This window comes from Clarias gariepinus, chromosome 13 (genome assembly GCF_024256425.1).
Source record: "Clarias gariepinus isolate MV-2021 ecotype Netherlands chromosome 13, CGAR_prim_01v2, whole genome shotgun sequence".
Classification (NCBI taxonomy): Eukaryota; Metazoa; Chordata; class Actinopteri; order Siluriformes; family Clariidae; genus Clarias; species Clarias gariepinus.
Genome location: NC_071112.1, coordinates 4554476 through 4574034, shown reverse-complemented (window position 1 = coordinate 4574034; position 19559 = coordinate 4554476). Strand labels below are relative to the sequence as shown.

The 19559-nt window shown below is 36.1% G+C and overlaps 1 protein-coding gene across 1 annotated transcript; it reads right to left on the bottom strand.

Annotated features, from left to right (window-relative positions):
• Positions 1 to 1329: 1329 nt before the first annotated feature.
• On the bottom strand, positions 1330 to 19262 carry LOC128536076 (cytosolic phospholipase A2 zeta-like). The gene is made up of 20 exons (XM_053510232.1): positions 19183 to 19262; positions 17151 to 17223; positions 16743 to 16879; positions 15707 to 15835; positions 15334 to 15374; positions 14641 to 14683; positions 11530 to 11581; positions 11296 to 11435; positions 11015 to 11101; positions 8129 to 8163; positions 7641 to 7779; positions 7290 to 7426; positions 5409 to 5631; positions 5090 to 5204; positions 4849 to 4986; positions 4645 to 4752; positions 3123 to 3293; positions 2804 to 2973; positions 2076 to 2262; positions 1330 to 1847 (listed from the first exon to the last, which is right to left on the bottom strand). Exons 1-20 carry the CDS (start codon positions 19186 to 19188, stop codon positions 1627 to 1629), a joined length of 2352 nt encoding a protein of 783 aa, XP_053366207.1. The 5' UTR covers positions 19189 to 19262; the 3' UTR covers positions 1330 to 1626.
• Between the last annotated feature and the right edge of the window lie 297 nt (positions 19263 to 19559).

Sequence of the window (19559 nt, the reverse complement as noted above, 5' to 3'; positions counted from 1 at the left end):
TTTTACTTGCTAGTGGGGGATTCCAGGCCTAACCCTAAACTCATAAATGTAACTTTTCTCATTTTATTAAACAAATAGCCTCATAGGATGGATCAGCTAAGTATTAGTGAATCAGTTTGCATTGATTTGACTATAATCTGTTCAGCTAAAAACAAACTGATCCTGAAAATTCAGTTATTTTAATCTTGGAAATGTACAGCTTTTTATCAGCATTATTGATTTGACACTAAACAGGCATACTATAGTTACATTTTAAAAACAACTTCAGAAAGCATCACATTTATAAGACCTGAATGAACACAAAAGTATAGACAGGGTTGGAACTCTCTTCAACACCAGTCCAATCAGAGGTGGCCTTGGGTGTCAGGGACATGGACCAGTGATCCCAAATCTATTGTGCTGCACTAGGCCTGAAAATACTCAGGCTTTAAACTCCATCACTCTATTCTCGTCCCCTAGTGGGCACCACACTCGCTGCAAAACTGAATTTTGTGGTCAGGGTACTCCTGCACATTGTCTCCCACCTGCTGGGTCAAACTGGGCCTCATCAGTTAATTCTTTACTTGTAACCTGTGGAAATGTCTATTGTGCCTTGGACCTTCCCTGGATATTTGCTGCATGCTTGAAGATGTGGAGTCATCTTGCAGGCCCATCATTGTACAGGTAAGCCGCTTCTCCAGCTTGCATACCATAGAGGTCTTCAGCACCTGCTTTTGAACTTTTTAACTACCTCAACAACCCCCTCGCCCCCTCCGCTCCTTTTTTTCCTGATTTATTGCAACACAGGCAAAATGCTGATGAACATGTGTACCATACTGTTATACATATTGCATTCCTTTAAAATATATGTGGTGGCCAGTTTCTGTGTGAAAATGTTGCTCATACTTCCAAAACCACTGTTTCATAATTTGAGACCTGGAATATTGCTGTGCCATTAAGAAAAGAAAAAAAAAAAAACATTGAGGGAATAATCTGGTCATTTAATACATTCAGGTCATTGGCTGAAATTCTATTGCCACATAACACTGCTGAGCCTAATAGGGCTGGACATATCAGACCACATGACTGTTTTCCATTGCTCTAATCTTAATGCTCCCTGTCAAACTAACTTTTTTTCTTATTTATATTTTTTTCCACCTATATTTCTTCTCTAAAGTTGACAGTTCAGCAGAATCCTTCCAGGTTTTCATAATGCATTGAACAATTCGTAACCCAAAACCAGTAATTTTAATATTTTACATTGACATTTATCTCATTACCAGCAAGACTTAACTATCTCAAAATCTTAACCAATCTATATTTCATATAAATCCCTCATACACAGAATAATAAAATTCAATTTAAATTTATTTGTAGAGTGCTTTAAGCAATAGTCATTGTCACCAAGCAGCTTTACATAATCAAAGGAAAATTATGTGCCCTTCTATTATGCTGTGCCACAAGGAAGTGTCTATTTATGTTAATTATAAAGTAGTTCATTATAATTGGAGTATATGAATACTTCAACTGTAGAAAAAAATATTAAGATCGTTTTAATGCTGTTTTAAAACACATCTTTTCTTCTCAACTGATTTGACCAAAATACACAACACAACCACTGTAAAGTAAAATTCCTTATCCCACTGGTTATGCTAGTATGCAATTTTTTGAAGTCATTTTTTTGTTTAGAGCTTTTTTCAGTATCTTTCTGATGACTTTTATGTTGTTCACAATGTTGTAGGAGGTGAGGTCCACCAGTCTTCGGAAGTCTTCCGACTTAAATGTAAGGTTGATGGTATTGTATGGAGAGTTGCTGGAGCTCACATCAATATTTCCTTCATTTAGCTCATCGTCTCCTCTCTTTATTCCTGCAGTGACACACGTAAGGAGTGATCTACCACCAATAATGTTTAAATAAGGTGTTTCATAATTACAAAAGCATAAGTACAGTAGCTACACTTTGACTCTATCCTTTTATTGTCTTGTTCAGGAGATGTCTGGTCAATCACAGTCTGGATGACGACCCAGGAAATTATAACACATCAAAACTCAATTCCCCAAAAACCTGTAGCAAAGTTGATGAATGTTTTCTTTACCTGGTGCTTTATACTCTTTGAAGGAGACGTTGACCAGTGGAAAACAGATCACGATAGGAGCATCAGGATTCTTCTCATCTTCAAACACATACACTTCCCTGGCTGGCTCAGATTTGTACTTTGTGATATCTATGTTTGGGAATGGTAACTTGTGGTCACTGCAGTATTGCTGAGTCTTCTTCAGGGTCTGTTGCACATACACATTAGAAATACATTACTACAATTATGTGTTTCTTAATATTTAGCATTAGCTGTGGACAACATTTAAAATGGTTTATGTACAACCACAAGTGGAGCTATACAAATACACACCAGCCTATACTGCTACATTTATCACATCTTAATTTTCTTTCAGATAACAAAGACATTGATGAATTATTAAATTATTATTTGAGGTGTGCCTTGTAGGACGACTTACATACACACACACTAACGGATTGGGAATGACTGCTGTCTGCCTCATGCATTACATAAATTGTCTGAATAATGGATTACATTTAAAAAAAAAAACCTAAACAACTGAGCACGTAAATGGTAGACCTAATGCATTAGATTACTGGTTAGATCAAAAAAGTAATCCAAGTAACGCTTGTAGCGATTTACACCCAACACTGCATCTGATATATGATAAATGCACGTAAACTTTACTGTGCATTATTTTTTTTGTAAAATAAACTATTACCCCAAAGAATACCCCACAAAGTCTAACTTTTCTCCCCTTATCTCACCGTTAAAGAATCCACATCCCAGCTATTTTCGAGGCACAGAATGACATCAGCATGTCTGTGGGGCCGTAGCACAGGAGGGAAACCCATGTTAATGGCAAATGCTGAATCCACCAAGCCTAGAGTGGAGTCCGCAGGGGTGAGCTTGTTTGGAAATGCATCTGGGTGTGACTCTAAAGAGCATTCATTCGAAGAGAAAGAAAAATATAAAATCCATGGTCAAGTAGATGTAAAGCATTAAATCACACTTATAATATATATATATACTTACTGTAGGCATAATAATGAAATTGTAAAATATTCAAGTAAAAAAAAATCTGACCATTAGTGGTGTTGAATCCTGGACATTTTCTGTACAAGTTGTGGATGGAGAATCCTTTCAGGAAGTTATACACACTACTGACAATGGGGCAATAATTCAGAAAGCTGTTCAGCACTGAAGCCTCTGGACTGATCCGCACAGTATCCAATGTCGGAGATTTATTATCTGTCTCTTCAGGACAGATAAAATAATCAGTGTCTACTCTTTTAGAAGATAGATGATTACAGGGTTATTTTCAAGTCCAAACTAATATTTGTGTGTGGGTATTGGGCTAAGCACATGCATGAGGTGATAGTTTAGCCTTTACAAAAAAAAACTGACTTAACCTACAATTTGGTCCTCGCCTTTGGCATTAAGCTATTTTTATACACGCACACATTTTTGGGGGGTCAAAAATAATGAAGCATATGGCTCATCAAGGAGATTAAAGCCCTGGGTATTACAGTACTGTACATTTGCATTTGATAGCTGTTCACATCAGGTTTCTATGCAAGGTAAGAAGACCATCATTAGGCTGAAAACTAAATAAACCCATCAGCAAAATAGGCAAAACTCTGGGATTGACCAATACAACAGTTTGGAACATTCCTTTAAAGAAGGAATTAACTGGTTCAGCAACAGTAAAAAAAAAATAAAAAAAAAAAGCATGGAAAACCAGGGAAGACAACTAAAGTGGATGGACCCCAGAACTGTGTCCATGGTGAAAAACAGCCCTTTCACATCATCTTGCCAAGTTAAGAACATTCTTAAGGAGGTAGACATGTCATTGTCAAAGTCAAGAGACAGCTTTAAGAAGTAAATACAGATTATTCACAACAAGGTGCAAACCACTGATAATAGTCAAGATCAAAAAGACCAAATTAGACTTTAGATTTTTGGACTGATGAAACCAAAATTAAAGTGTGGAGAAAGAAAGGAACAGCTCATATTGTTGCTTTATAGTGCCACTGGATACTGACTCAAAACATACAGTAAAACCTAAGCCATGCAAATAAATTGGATATTCTTTATTGGCCATGTCACTTGTTAAAGACAAAATTAAAGGCAAAAAGACCCACAAATAAGCATCAGCTAAAGGCAGCTACAGTAAAAACCTGGCAAAGCATCTCAAACCCCATGAATTAAAGGCTAAATGTCTTCACTAACATCTTGAGTGTTTCATTTCAAATTTTAATGTGGTGGTATACAGTACAAAGGTCAAATGCCAAATTTTTTTTCTTTTTTTTCAGTTTATAGCACTGATTGTATGTGATTATGGTAGAGGTCAGAATCATTCATAGCTGAATCATGCCTTTGTTTTATTCAACTGTGCAAAAATGCTTTTTTCTTTTCAATTTTATTTGTATAGCGCTTTTAACAATTGTCGTTTTTGCAAAGCAGCTTTGCACAATCAAAGGAATATTTTGGAAATTTGTATGAAATGTGAAAAATATGTATAAATCAAAATGATTAGCTAGTTCCTGATGAGAATGCCGAAGACAACGAATATAATACGAACAAGTCTGGAACTAAGGTGTAGTACCAAGTATGTCAACTTTGTCTACCAGCCAGGAAGCCCAGGAAGGTATTACACCAGAAAAAGCTGTCCAGAGCTGCATCAGGTTAGCAGAAAAAACACTGCTCCACATACCTATACACATGCAATTCAATTAGTGTTAGACAATACAACAAGTAACATGGCTAATGGAGTTTATGCCTGAAAATCTATAACTAATTCAGCACCGACCCAGAAGAAAGGAGATGCGCGTTTCTGGCAGCTTCTTAACCACATGACCCAGGTAGAACTCACTTCCAAAATTTTCTGCGGGAACAAAAGCTCCATATTTGGAGAACCCCACCTCGAATGGGGTAAACTCGCACCACTCTGTAATCGACAAAATGAATTGAATAAAAGGCTGTACCAAATGACATCAGAGTTCAGATCTAAAAATACTGTAAAAGTGACGGTGTTAATGTGCAGTCTTTACCAGGCACTAAGCCTCCATTGGCTCCCTTCTTCATGTTCACTCCTGTGTAGATTGGAAGCGGATTCTGGCCCTCAAAGACTGACATCTTTTGGTCAGACAGTGTACCTGTTTGTTTCTGGAGCAAAAATATTATTTACCATCAAAGGTTACACATGATTTGTAATCGCTCTATATGTAATGTCTAAATATCTGAGTCCATGTGAATTAGCCATTACGCTAGAAACGATAACATTTAAAACAAGCCTGTGTATAATCCTGCGATTAGTTGAAGCTGCTGTGAAATCAACAGTACTGTGGTATAAACTGTATGAAAGCAGACCTTCCCAAAGACAAGCTGTTCTATAATGAGTCCCCAGGTATCGATGAGTGAGACTGAGTAGCCTTCTTTCTCCCTTTTCTGCAGCTCGGAGTGATAAAGGTACAGCTGTGCAGGTAAGAACAGACTTGCTGTGCTCTTAGACAGCTCCTTCTGTGCAGATTCTATTGCTTTGTCCAGGCCTCCCTTTGACCAAAATGGGTCTGAGTAGAGGCTTGCATTGGTCCTTAAACAAAAAAAGAAAAGAAATAATATTTTGCATACATAAAGAGAAAGATATGGAACACAAACTTAATCAGTTCAGATGCATAATATCCATACTACTTTACTAGGCATTAGGCATGATGGATGCAGAACTTTATCCACCTCTCTTACTGTATTACTGTGCAGGGTAACTTTAGATCAGGGTAAATCTGGACTCATCAGACCATATGACCCTTTTCCCATTGCTCCACAGTCCATTCTTTATGCTCCCTAGCAAATTGAAGCCATTTTTTGTGATTTTCTTAATGCTACACAGCTCTTTAGTCGCAATCCATTGAGTTCTCTTGGCATGTGAAAATTCTCTCAATTTCATTACTAAACATAGCAGTATTTTTTTTTTTTTTGTGATTTCCCATTATAATCATTCAGGATGTTTTTCCACATTTCTCCCAGGAAGATGATGGTTCTAGGTTTTTTTATAATGTGCTTTACAGTTATCAACCCAATCCCAGTAGTTTCAGCAATCTCCTTATTTTTATTTTTTATTTTTATTTTTTACTTTATTGCAGGACAATACCTTGATGCTTCTGAAACAAAATAAAATCTCTGCCAATATCACAGGATGTGTCTTCTCACGTGGTTGTTTAAGAAATAAGAAGCTGCTCACTGAATCAGTTGGGGTTAAATTTGTTGTCAGCGGAACCACATTAATCACTGCGGTAATTATTCAATGGAAGGCTTTTAACTATTTGAATTGTTTCAATTCAGCCACATTGGAGGGTTCTTGAGCATGAACAGCCTGTTTAAGGATCTCAATTGGATTTAAGTCCAGACTTTAACTAGGCCACTCGAAAAACCAAACATCTTTAATTTAATGGTTCTGAATTTGATCCATTCAGAGATGGCCATGCTGGTGTGTTTGGGATCATTATCCTGCTGCATAACCCAAATCAATGCTCAAATGCTCTTGAGGTCATGAAATAATGGCCAGACATTCTCCCTCAGGATTTTCTGGGAGAGCACCCAATTCATGGTTCCATCAATTACAACAAGTCGTCCAGGTCCTGAAGCTGCAATGCATCCACAGACCATCACACTGTTTTTCTCTTTTTTTTTTAAATATAAGATGTAACTGAACACACACCTTCCAAAAAGTAAAACTTTATCATTTCACAGAATATTTGCCCAAAAGTCCATGGACCATGGTTGCCATTTTTGCTCAGTCTTTTTCTTATTGTTGAATCATGAACACTGACCTTAACTTAGGCAAGTGAGGCCTGCATGTCTTTAGATCTTGTTCTGATTCTTGTCAATTACTTTGTTTCTCGTCTGTTCCTTTACATCACTGCATGATGTAAGAGTACTTGACATGTTTCCAAGTTATTTAAGTGATTACTTGATTTAACAGGTCTGGAAGAAATCAGAGATAATTTAAATTTAACGATTGAGGTTTGGGGAAGTTTACTTTTTCAAATAGGGTCAGGTCGGTTTAGACAGCTCTTTTTTCCTATACAAATTAAATTATCATTTAAAAACTGCATTCTGTATTTACTTGATTTATCTTTGTGTAGTATTAAAAATTTGTTTGATTATCCCAATCATTTAGGTGTGACAAATATACAAAAAATAATACTTTTTCACTGCATAAGATTTCAATGCTGCTATTTTACACACACCCACCAGGTGGAGCCAGACACAGAGGTGATGTAGGTGATGACATCGAGCAGGCCGAGGCTCTGCAGTCCTTTTAAAGAGCCGTATGTGCCTGTCATGGACCTGGAGCCGCCTCCTGAACACACCACTGCCACAATCGGCACCTAAACACACACACACACACACACACACACACACACACACACACACACACACACACACACCTTTTTATGGTTAGTATGTACTGTTTGCACACATGACATTCTTTATCGTATAGTACAGGTCTCATTGCCCTATTTAACTTCATTGGTTTTGTCTGAGAAACCCTGAGGAACTCTGTAAGAATGTCAAATTACAAAGTTATAGACAAAGTCATACCTTGGAGGGATTTGGAGGAGTTTTAAGGTTTAAAAATGTCTGCAGTGCACGAGACACCACCTCCATCCTTTTCACCAGAAATGCCTTTTCTTCTGCTGGTATGTCAAAATCCAGACGCACCTTCATGTCCTCCTCAGGGCTACATAAAGAACGATACACACAGACACATACCAGATTACGTATAATCACAATTTCTGCCAAATGCCCAAATGTAAGGATTAAGTAAAATATTCACGACTCTTGCAGAAATTTCATTATTTTCCAATATTATCATCCGAGGGCCAACATCAGTTATTGTAAATGGTGGAACAGTACGTGTTATTTAATCACTTCATGTTTATTTTCCACCATTCTGTAAACCTGATGAAGCTTGTCATATAAGTATTGAAATTTCCTAAAGGAATAAAAATGACTTCATGTCATCATGATGTCTCACTGACAAACCTCGCAGATGTGTATATAATAATAATTATAATTTAAAGCAGTACCTGTCCACTGTGTTCAAATGTAAATTTACCATTTCCTGTGGAGAAAAACAAACTTTTTCAGCACGCGATCTTGCATTCAACATGAAAATTATGAAATCTCATGCATCATCAGTTTTTGTCACATTATTTCATATAAGCTGAAAGACAGAGTGGGTGTGAGAAAGTAAAAACTTTTTTAGCTTTAGTTGGTTTTGGTTTAGGTTATTTTTAGAATAGAACCGAATATAATAGAATCTTTATTGTCATTACACAAGTGCAACGAAATTAAGTGTTGTACCTTCAGTGCAAACCAAAAAACAATGTGCTACGTGCTGACATCATCCCAAAACAGTAGCCACAAAAACAAGGACTACCCCTACCCCCCGGGGTGCATAGTTCCTGAGCGCCTGTCAGAAGGTTAGAGGTGAAAATGGTTTTGTCCTGGGTGTGAGGGGTCTGTAGAAATTTTTCCTGCCTGTTTCCTGGGTGTTGTACAGTACAAGTCATGGAGAGGGGGCAGGGGAGCGCCAATGTTTTTTTTCTTCTGCAGTTTATACTGTATTCTGCAGTCTGTTGCTGTCCTGTTTTGTTGCTGCCCCAAACCGGACAGTGATGGATGAGCACAGACTCAATGACTCTAAAACTGTTTCAGCAGCTTCTATGGCAGACCATGCTTCCTTAGTTGGCGCAAGAAGTACATTTTCTGCTGGGTTGATGTTGAGTTCCCATAAGTTCAAGATTCAAGAATTTGATTTGTCACATACATGGTTGTACAAGTACAAGAGTAGTAAAATGCAATGCAACAAACTCCAGACTCAGATTTTTTGTTTTTTAAGTATGTACAAAATAAAAATAGACTAAGGAGACAGTGAAATAAATAATATACAATATAGTATAAATATAAAATCATAAAGAATGTTGTTGTAAAAATGTGAAACCAGTGCAACAGTATTTGATAAAGTAACTTGTGTTAAAGTGACTCTGTGCTGAATTTGTCGGTCATTGGTGAGGTTAAGTATTTATTGCCCCTATAGCCTGGTGGGAAAAGCTACTGTTCAGTCTTTCCGTACATGCCCTGAGTGACCGGAGTCTATTACCAGATGGCAGACACTAAAACAGATTATGACTAGGGTGGTGAATATCTTTTATAATGCGCTGTCCCCTGGACCTGCACTTCCTGATGTACTGTAAACGTCCTGTAAATTCAGTCCTGGTGATGCGCTCAGCACACCTAATCATTCTCTTCAAGTCTTTTATGTCCTGGGAGCTGCTATTCCCATACCAGATGTTAATGTTCCCATACCAGATGGTAATATTCCCAGAGACAACAAATTGGATGATCGAGGTGTACTGTATAAGGTTTTACTCAGACTTCCAGAGATCCTGAACTTTCTAAGTTGTCTAAGGTAGTACAGACAAGCGCTGCCTAGCTTTCTTCACCAGTGAAGAAATATGAAGTGACCAGGACAAGTCCTCAAAGATATCAACTCCCAGATACTTGTAGCTGGTCACCCTCTCCACAAGAGTCCCGTTTATCTTGAGCAGAGTGTACTGGGAGTCCTGCTCACTTTTCCTGAAGTCCACCACCATCTCCCTGGTCTTTGAGACATTTAAGTCCAAGTTCTTGTGCTTACACTGATAAGATAGTGTTGCTGTCTTATTGTTGTTCTGGATCAGAGTTGTAGAGTCTGCAGGGTTGTTGTAGATGGTGAGGAGGAGTAGTGTTGAAGGCAGTCTTCTAAAGTCCACTGTCATCTCCACAGTTTTGAGTGTTATCAGCTCCAGATTGTTCTGACTGCACCAAAGCACTTGGTGTTCTACCTCCGGCTGAAATGAAGATTTGTCACCATCTTGGATGAGTCCAATGAGTGTAGTGTCATCTGCAAATTTTAGGAGTTTAACAGCTGAGTCTTCGGACATGCAGTACATTAGTGTACAGGAAGAATAGCAGAGGGGAGAGGACACATTCTTGCGGAGCACCAGTGCTAATGACTATGCGCTAGAAGTAACAACAACTTAAAGCCTCACCTGCTGTTTCCTGCCTGCCATGAAGCTGGTGGTCCCCTGACAAATGGCAGGAGGTACAGAAAGGTGTAGGAGTTTGGACGAAAGGATGTCAGGGATTATCGTGTTAAAGGGCTATAATCATACACACACAATCATCCTGCCACTTTTCCACTAACATATCACACATTCTAGTTCGTTCCAGCGGTATTCAAAGCAGCAACAGCATTGTGATTAAAATAGTTTTTTAATCTATTTGTCCTTGGCCTTGTGGTCCTGCCTGATGGCAGCAGCTCAAACAAAGGGTGGCCAGGGTGAGATGTTTCCATTATGTTTTTGACCTTTTTGAGTCTCTTCTTCCGGTGAAGAGAGATGGGAGTTAATGTCCGGTAGGCAGACTCCTCTCTAGATATATGGATGTTTTAATATGAATATTTAGTATAAATATCAATTTAAAGGTTTTTTAAGAAAATTTAAGAAATTTTGCAGGTGATACAGAATACAGTATACGGTACGATATTACTTTGACATCATTGTTACTTATTTGCTGATATAGTACATATACCACACTATAAAACATGGTTCTATAGGCTACATTCTTGGCTACATGCTAGATTATGGTATGTACTATAGTTCACCATAGTAAACTATAATACATCCCACAGTGTGCTAGATCAGGAAAAAGACTAAAATCTGCAGGGCAGGGGGTCCTGCAGTACTAGGATTGGAAACCTGTGATGTGGAGTATTGCATAGGTGATAAGGAAATATGCACAATTTTGAACTGACACTGAAAATGGTAAACTTGTGGTTTCTGTTTTTTAGATTTGGTTTAGGTTTAGATTTTTAGGATAGATTGAGATATATTGAGATTGGCATGTGTAATGTAAATGTTAAAAATCACCTCTGCCACAGGAAGAACAAGTGTAAATTCACTTGTGGGTCCAAACTTGGTTACAGGAACTGCTGGTGGGATTTCATTATTTTTTCCCTTATAGTCCAAAACAGATCATACAAAACAGGTAAGCAACAAAAAATTTAAAAAACATCGTACACTATACTATAAATTTTAGCACTCGGTTCTTCATCATTGATGAGAAATTATTCTAAGCCTTCTTAAGTGTAAATAAAACGTAAAAAACTTAAGTACGTAAATAAAATGTGGTGATGTAACACAAACTGTACCATTAAGAGTTCAATCTGGGTTGCCAGGTTTTTATTGATGCAGTATCGAATAGCCTGTATGAGGCCGCTTCCCTCTGATGTTGAGATTGTTTGAACTTCATTATGTGCTCCATGCAACTTTAACAGCATGTTCTGTTTAACTAATAGGAACAGACATTATACAAGTTAATGCTACTGTATGCTATATGCATACTAGCCCAAATGTTTAAACTGTGACCTGTTCTATTTCCTTACCATTGGCAGGGAGGTTGTCCAACTTTACCTCGACAGTAGACAAAGGTGCAGCCTAAAATCACAAAATATATGAGCTGTCCATATTATTCAGTTTAAGATAAAATGAGAAAAACATATTATTTACACAAAATTTAAATGATATTTTAGTACCATATCAAGCAACTTGATAGTACTGCAAATTGAAAGTCACAAACTGATAGAGAATATTTTGAACATGTTTTATTTGAGTCACACGCACAAATGCCAAAGTATTTTGTCAAAGGTTTTTCTGCATCTCTTATAATTTTGCGTCTTTTGTCACATAACCTATTGCAGACATAAGCAATGTATACTTGTGCTCCATTGATGATGTGGTAACATGTGCCAATAATAGACTATAAAAATCCATTTTCTCTGCTTCTACATTGTTCAAAAATCCACTGAACATATTTAGTTGATGATGACAACCACCTCTTTTGCACATCTTGTAGGTTTGCTTCACTGATCACATAAAAAAGAATGGATTCAATTGATTTTTCAGTACGTTTTAGCTTTTGGTCTGAAATGCGTCTGCTACATGTCGTGGTTTGTTTAAAACATGAAAACTCAAAACTTGCATGTCAGAAAAAAAAAAAAATCTGTCAAAATGAATAAATGTCTGTAAATTACATTTATCTTGTTTTGCTGCCAAATGTTTTGTATGTACTATATATGCTATGTGCTATTGAAATGTATTAATTATTACAGTACACTGTTAGAACAAAAAAGCTGCATTACTTACAGAGTTCTTTCATTTGTTCCGTCAGGAGAATCAGAAAAGGTTTTGATCCATAATCATACAACATTAAGTTTCCATTTAAAAATAGTAAAAAAAAAAAATTATAATAATAAAAATAAAATAATAATAATAATAAATAAATGGTAAAACCATTTTAATATTCTAATATATGTACCTACTGTAATATGCAACTTAAAAGAACTGTTTTGCCTCTGCATATACTGAATGTGACTATGTACCTGACTACTGATGTTACATTCTGCTGATTAATGAACACAATTCTGCAATTCTCTACCAGGGTTGACTAAACATATGACATTATTCATATAGTGCTGCTAAATTCTTCATTCTGATTGTTTAAAAGGTTAATTTAGTTTCTCTAACAGCAAACAAACTTCTGGCTTGGCTTCCATACTAACAATTTCCATAGGTACTATTTGTTGGATAAGCACAATATAGTTTTTTAATATGTGCATTTTTAGATAGAATCTCCAGTGTCAGTGCTTTGTAAGTTTGTGGTCAAGCTGCAACTTCAATGTTTTTGACTGTCAAGCTGCTTTGTGGTTTCTCTATAACATGACCAGCTGCATTCTTTCAAAACTCAGGAGAGAATAAAAAAACTGAATTTGTTTAGAGCTGTGATAACAAGCTGCTTGACAGCTCAACTGTAGAAATCTTCATATTGCATTATGGTTTGTATACATATGATGTGTATTTCTTGTACTTTTTCTACCCAGGTCTTTCTGAAAGGGAAAAACTTAATTATATGATCTGATGATGTATTTAACTACTGATTATAGTGTTATAGGTTATGGTGTAATCATCTTAGAGTGAAGAACATCTCCTATCATAGTTTTTATGTATGTGACCGTATTGTGCATGTTTAGGCAGATGATATGGGTAGCGTTAAGAGTACAGAAAGTCCTGTTCTTTTAATCTTGTATATAGCAACAAGTCAGATTAGGAGAGACAGATATCCCCAGCTGCCCGCATATAAACAAATGTGTTTGCACGCATTGCAAACTCTCTGCATTTAATCTAGAAGATTGGTTGTATGAGGTGATATGGAGGGGATCCACATCTGCTCCATGCAGACTCTCCACCAGTGTCCCAGACGGCTCATTACTTGGTCCTTTTCAGTTCTACCTCTATACCTGATCTCTTGGTGAGGTCATATCCTCGCACAGCTTTTCATACCATTTTTTGCGAATGACACTCAACTCATTCTCTTCTTTCCTCCCTCAGACACTTAGGTTTGCAAGTGGGGGATCTCAGCATGTCTAGCAAACATTTTGTCCTGGTCAGCTAAAACTAAATTTAAGTAAAACTTAACTGCTGTTCAGGTGATTCGTCTTACAATCTCTCTTTAATCACTGTCCACATTATTTTCCCCATAAATGGCTAACTTTGCTCTTGTTGATAACATCAGAGGAATCCACCCATTTCTCTCCACTTGCAGGTCTGCCTCTGTGCACTATTTGTCCTCTTTAGCTGATACAAAATGCATGGCTTGTTTTCAACCTTCCTAAGTTTCCCAGGATTCCAGCACCCCTTATCTCTAAGTTCTTACCTTATCACACACCCCACCCTGCACCACATACCCTCCAATCCTCCAACACTGCTTAGCTGGTCCCACCATCTCTCAATCAAGAATACATGCATCTAGACTGTATTCTTGTGACTGTAAGTCACTCTGGGTAAGAGCATCTGATTAATGCGTGAATGTAAATGTAGATATTGATCTACAGGACCCTTCTGCAAAGCTTTAAAAAATGTTGTCTATTTTACTCATAACTGATGTCTCCTTGGTTCTAAATAGATTTTTTCACAACACTATTTCATGTGTTTTAATAAGTGACAGGTGTTTTTAGTTTTTTCATTAATTGTTCTGTGTATGCCATCTGCATCTGTATAGCCATCTGATTTCTTTATCTCTTTGCAAAGTGTTGCATCATTTGTGCGCTCACCAAGCCACTATTTTTAAAAAAAATTTCCAGGTTTTTAACTTTGATCCTATTCTTATTCCTACCCTTGCCTAAGCCCAGTCTCTGATGTGTTGCTTGTGGATTGCTTGGTCGCTCATAAGGATTATTAGAATTTTGTTTCCAACCTGGGGTTTTTGGTCTTGTTGTATTCTCTTTATTTAAAATGCCTGTCACCTGCACTTGCACTTCATTATCATAACATGGGTTTCCTAAAACAACGCACCATAGCATGTTTTATTGCTTTCTTCATCTGCTGGATTGATCAACTTAAATGCCATTAAAAATAAATAAAGTAAGAAAAAAATAAACTACTAAGTCACATTACATGATCACTTCAATTTGTTTATTAAGAAATACTACATTTCTTACCAATAGGACTCCATTAGAGAGGTACTGAGCATGAGCTTCAGGACTGTAACAGAAGCAATGTATAGTATATAAAGGTGAACAAATCAAATGAAAATTTTATTCGACATATACACAACCATACACAGTATGACGCACAATGAAGTGCATATGTGACTGGTCAAAATACTCAGAAAAATAGAATTATATTACGAATAATATATACACAAGAAAATAAAATTAAACTAGAGATAGGACTTGCAAAAAAGTAAGTAGAAATAAAGTAATGAAATAAATCATAATTAAATTAGACATTTTAATTGCACAGGAACATAACTGACAAAATCAAAGTGCAAACTGTGAAAAGTATAAAGATATAAAAGTATAACTACTGAAAAATACTAAATAGATTAACCAAGTTTGTGGGTTTGTGATTCATGTAACTGAATCAAATGCTTTATTATAGAGAAAACAGAAGTTTGCAGAAAGTCAGTAATCGACTTATTTTTTGATGATTGGTGGAACTTAAGTGTAAATATACTTTATATATTACCATAATTGCTGCTAGCCTCCATGTTTATTGATCTACTAAATGCACCATTGGCTTAATTTTCATGAAATTTATTTGCACACTCATAAGCATGTTGTGAAAAATGTACAACGCCACCTGTTACATTTTAAAATTTGCAAAAATGTTTGTGTTACTATGGCTGTTACCTCTCTGTCATGTCAAATTCCACCCAGAGCTTGTCCAGCAACTGAAATTAAATCCAAATCCACTTTTTAATTGAATTTAACACTGTGGATGTGGCATTACAGTACAGTGCACGGCAATGTCTATACTTAGACAACAACCTGCTTACAAAAGTATTTAAGTGTATAATATAAATAACACTTAAACACAATGAGACAAATCTTAAAAGCATCTTGCCATTATTTTTTAATTATTACAACTTTTTGCTTTTGTTTTATTAGAGCATCAACTTTAACCTATAATTGCTGGATACTATAACTTTAATTAGCTTACTGTATTTTCTATTACAGTACATTTGTAATACCTGCTCCTTCCTGACCTTGTAAATGATCTTACCTTGTCATCTGTGATGAACTCCTTTGTCTCATTCTGATTCAGTTTAAGGGTGCTGATGTCAAACAGAATGATGGAACATTTGTCGTCCAGCACTAGGTCACTATCATACAATTTTATCTCCAAAACATTCTGTCAGAGAGAACAAAAGACCACTTGTTTACATCAAAGCATTATAATTTGGTTTATATACTTTTTTATGTACAGTACCTAATTAGGCACTGGATTTAATACATCAAATCCATGAATATAACAGTAGGTAGGTTTGTGTGCATTACAGGGAACATAATTGTGTACATAAAGTAGAAAGATTTCACCTTCCACCACCCTCTTGTATCTGAACTTCACCTCGAATCTTCAAGTATCACAGTTATGTTATGACCTTCATAAGCCATTTATAAGGATTTAGGTTTTTATAATTTTTAGTTTTAGTATTAAAACCATAAACCTGGCATTATTGTGTACATGAATACATTTTAATTTATTTATAATAATTATTAATGATGTGAAATGTCAAGTTAAAAAAACAAGTTAGTTCCTCTACATAGTCCTCTATTCCTCTAATTAGTTACAGCAGCTATAAACAGCCTTTCCTCCTCCAGATTCTCTTCTCTTTATTGAAGATATTAAGAGCTTGTTATATAACTAAAAAACTGTCACATGCAAAGGGAAGAAGCTCCTATGTCAAAAACTTAGTTACAGTTTTCTCTTTGACTGTTATAAAACACTTACACACAGAGACTTTATCCAAATGTTTTTTTTTTTACAGTATTTTTACTCACAGAAAAATTACCATATCAGAAATTATGTCTATATATACCTAGTAGACTAGGTACTAGAGAAGTAGAGGAGGTCTTATTATAAGTCTTGCTGCTGAAACAACTAGTTAGTTAGTGATGTTATACAAAATTATTCAACTCTGTTCTATAAGATTTCAGAATTCAACAGCACTGTGGTAGAGGATGGAGGACCAGGAGTACCTGAATATTGACAAACTCAGCAACTTTGGTTTGGAAGAAATTCACAGGGCCTGACTCACCTTGACTAGGCTGGAGACATGGAAGTGGAAGGTCTCGTTCCACTCAGGTGTCTTGCAGTTATTAATCGTCTTGGTTTTCTGAGTACAAGCTGAGGCAGTGGGCAGGCACAGGGTCACATAGAGGTCCGGGTCTGAAACTGTAGGAATATACTGTATGCTGCTTAATTGGATTTACAATGGTGTCTTGCATTACATTTAATCATGCAACATTCTAAAACTCAGTGTTATAGATGAGGTCAAATGTTACATATATACTGTATAAGCTTAAGACATTAAAACTCAAGTTTTCATGGTACATTTCATGTTACCTTACACTTCCTTTACTACAAAAAAAGAGAGAAAAACATTCCCTGCTTTTGTGCTTTTAACAAGCTGTTTAGATTTCCCCCCACTAAATAAGGGACATACGGTAGTCATAAGTATGCTTGAACTTTCCTCGTAGCACTGTGACAGAAAGGTTCCAGTATGGTGCCAGTTCCTTCTGTAACACACAAGTAAGAAGATGAGCAAGAAGAAAAATTAATCTTGAACATTTTTCCCTCCAGACCCATATGAAAACACTGTGACTGTGATTATGACCGTTTGTATATGTAACACATTTCTACTCTGTCACATAAATTTTTTCCCCAGAAGTTTGTCCACCTTCTTTGCATTAAATCATATGATACATGATGTAATGTCCTAAAAACAAATTTTTCTCCGAGGGCTCAGTGGTAGGTCTCTCGCCGCCAATGCGGAAGGCCCAGTGTTGATTCCCAGCAAATACTCAAACTTCAGCTACTGGATGCACTGCCGGTCCCAAGCCTGAATAAAATGGGAGGGTTGCATCAGGAAGGTCAGGAAGGATATTGTGAAGATTGAATGGTCCGCTGTGGCGACCCCTCGATGGAAGCGGCCAAAAAGACATACAACAATAACAAACTAATTTATCTCTTTAATGCTTTTTCAATTCCATTGGTTGGATTTTTACAAATAAAATATAATGTCCTCTTACATATTCAATGGTATTACAGGTTTTAAGCTCTTGCCTGTTTTGGATCTTAATAATATCTATAATAAATATACACAGGCACACAAATCAGCAGCTGTCATAGTTCCACAAAGTTTCACTTTGGAACACAACGTTTCAGAAACAGGTGGTTTTTACCTCCCTGGCAAGAGAAATCAAGACCACATGTATTAATAGTGAAGTTTGTTGGATAAGTTGTGCTGCCTATGTGTCACAGTAAATACAAAATATAGAGCAAACTAATTGAAAATGTAACAAAAAAAACAAACATTTCATCAGGAATTTGAAATTCGACCTGATTATTTAGTGTCAGGTTTCTCATCTGCCAAGCTAAAATATTGGATGAAATCTATACTGTAGTTATGTCCTATTAATAAAGCCCATTGCTGCACAGGGTCTGTTGTGTTATTTATTTATGGGCTTTTACACAGTAGTACATACATGTTTATTTTTATTTCGGAGCTCCTGCTAATAGAGAAAATGTATTTTCTATTCTCCATATTCACAGAAAATTAAAATCTTTGAAATTCAAATGTGGAAAATAACGTCTTTTTCTTTTTCTGTTTTCTGGGGGTCGACCCCTAAACCCCCCATTTAGTTTTTAAAATCCTCCCTATCTTCTAGGTTTCAAGGTTGGCATGCACGAACCCAGACGAACGTTGGATAAGAAAAGAACAAACTTTTATTTGCAACAAGTACTTTTCAAGGTCTAAATAAAAATAAACCAGATTCCTTGAGGAATGTAATTAACAGTATCAGTATTTAACAACATTCAAGAATTACATAATTTAAAATACCCTAAAATAATACTATACCTAATTATAGTCTGAAAATTACTCAATTTTATCCCAACCCTCCTATCTTTTTCCTGATTTTCCTAATATAAGAAAAGTGTTCACTATTCACTTTGTTTTGCTAATTGTCTTAAAGCATTTTCTTATACCATTTGCCTGTTAGACCTTTGTGTCTGAAAACATACTCTCAGTACAGCGTATTAAACTTGTCATGTCTGACCACAACCACCCAGTTAAAAGAAAAGTAAGCTTATGTTTTTTTATTTTTTTTAAATAAAAGTGATGCAAATATATTCAGTTCTATAAATTTTATATAGATGTGTTAGAAGGTGTTAGAGCAGCCTAACAAGTAGGTGCGTGTCTTAACATTTTTAAGAAACATGTTTCATAATGTTTTTCCCTCATATTTCACAATATCAAAGTTCAGTCAGTTTAAAACCACAAATGTACATTCTCTTTCTTTTCAGTTTCTTTCTTATTCACCTGTCCCATCAGGACATGGCTCTTACTGTGGAAACTGAACTTTAAATCTACATATACTGTACACATCTACAAATCTAAAGTATTTATTTACATTATTGTTAATATTTTTTATCATCAACATTACTAAGGTTAAATAAAAAGAGAACAACAGTACCTTCATTTGTAACAGTTGCGGAATATCCCTTGGGTTATGAGAAAAAGGTAGCCTACTGTAAATAATCTACCGGGGAAAACCTGAATAAGAAGAGAATAACTCTAAGTTGATGTGATGCAGGTCTTTAAGAACTGCTTGCCGATGAGGATCACTTCAGCATGTACTGAAGCCACTCCCCAGGATGAAACACCAGTAGCCTTTATTTTTTTAAAAGCTTTACATATGCATAGTATTTTCTGTTTTATTATATAAATCAGGTTAAAACATTAATTGATGTAGAATTAAGTGAAGTTTGTTAATGCATGGTTGATCCAACAATATCCAAATATCCAAATTTCACTAAAGGCTACAATGTAGTTATAATAAGTAGACTTGTT

Coding starts and splice junctions, on each gene's coding strand:
- LOC128536076 (XM_053510232.1), bottom strand. Junction 11,582..14,640: donor TCTCTAATGGAGTCCTATTG/GTAAGAAATGTA, acceptor TTGTGATTTTAG/GCTGCACCTTTGTCTACTGT. Junction 8,164..11,014: donor TTGTTCTTCCTGTGGCAGAG/GTGATTTTTAAC, acceptor TTTTCTCCACAG/GAAATGGTAAATTTACATTT.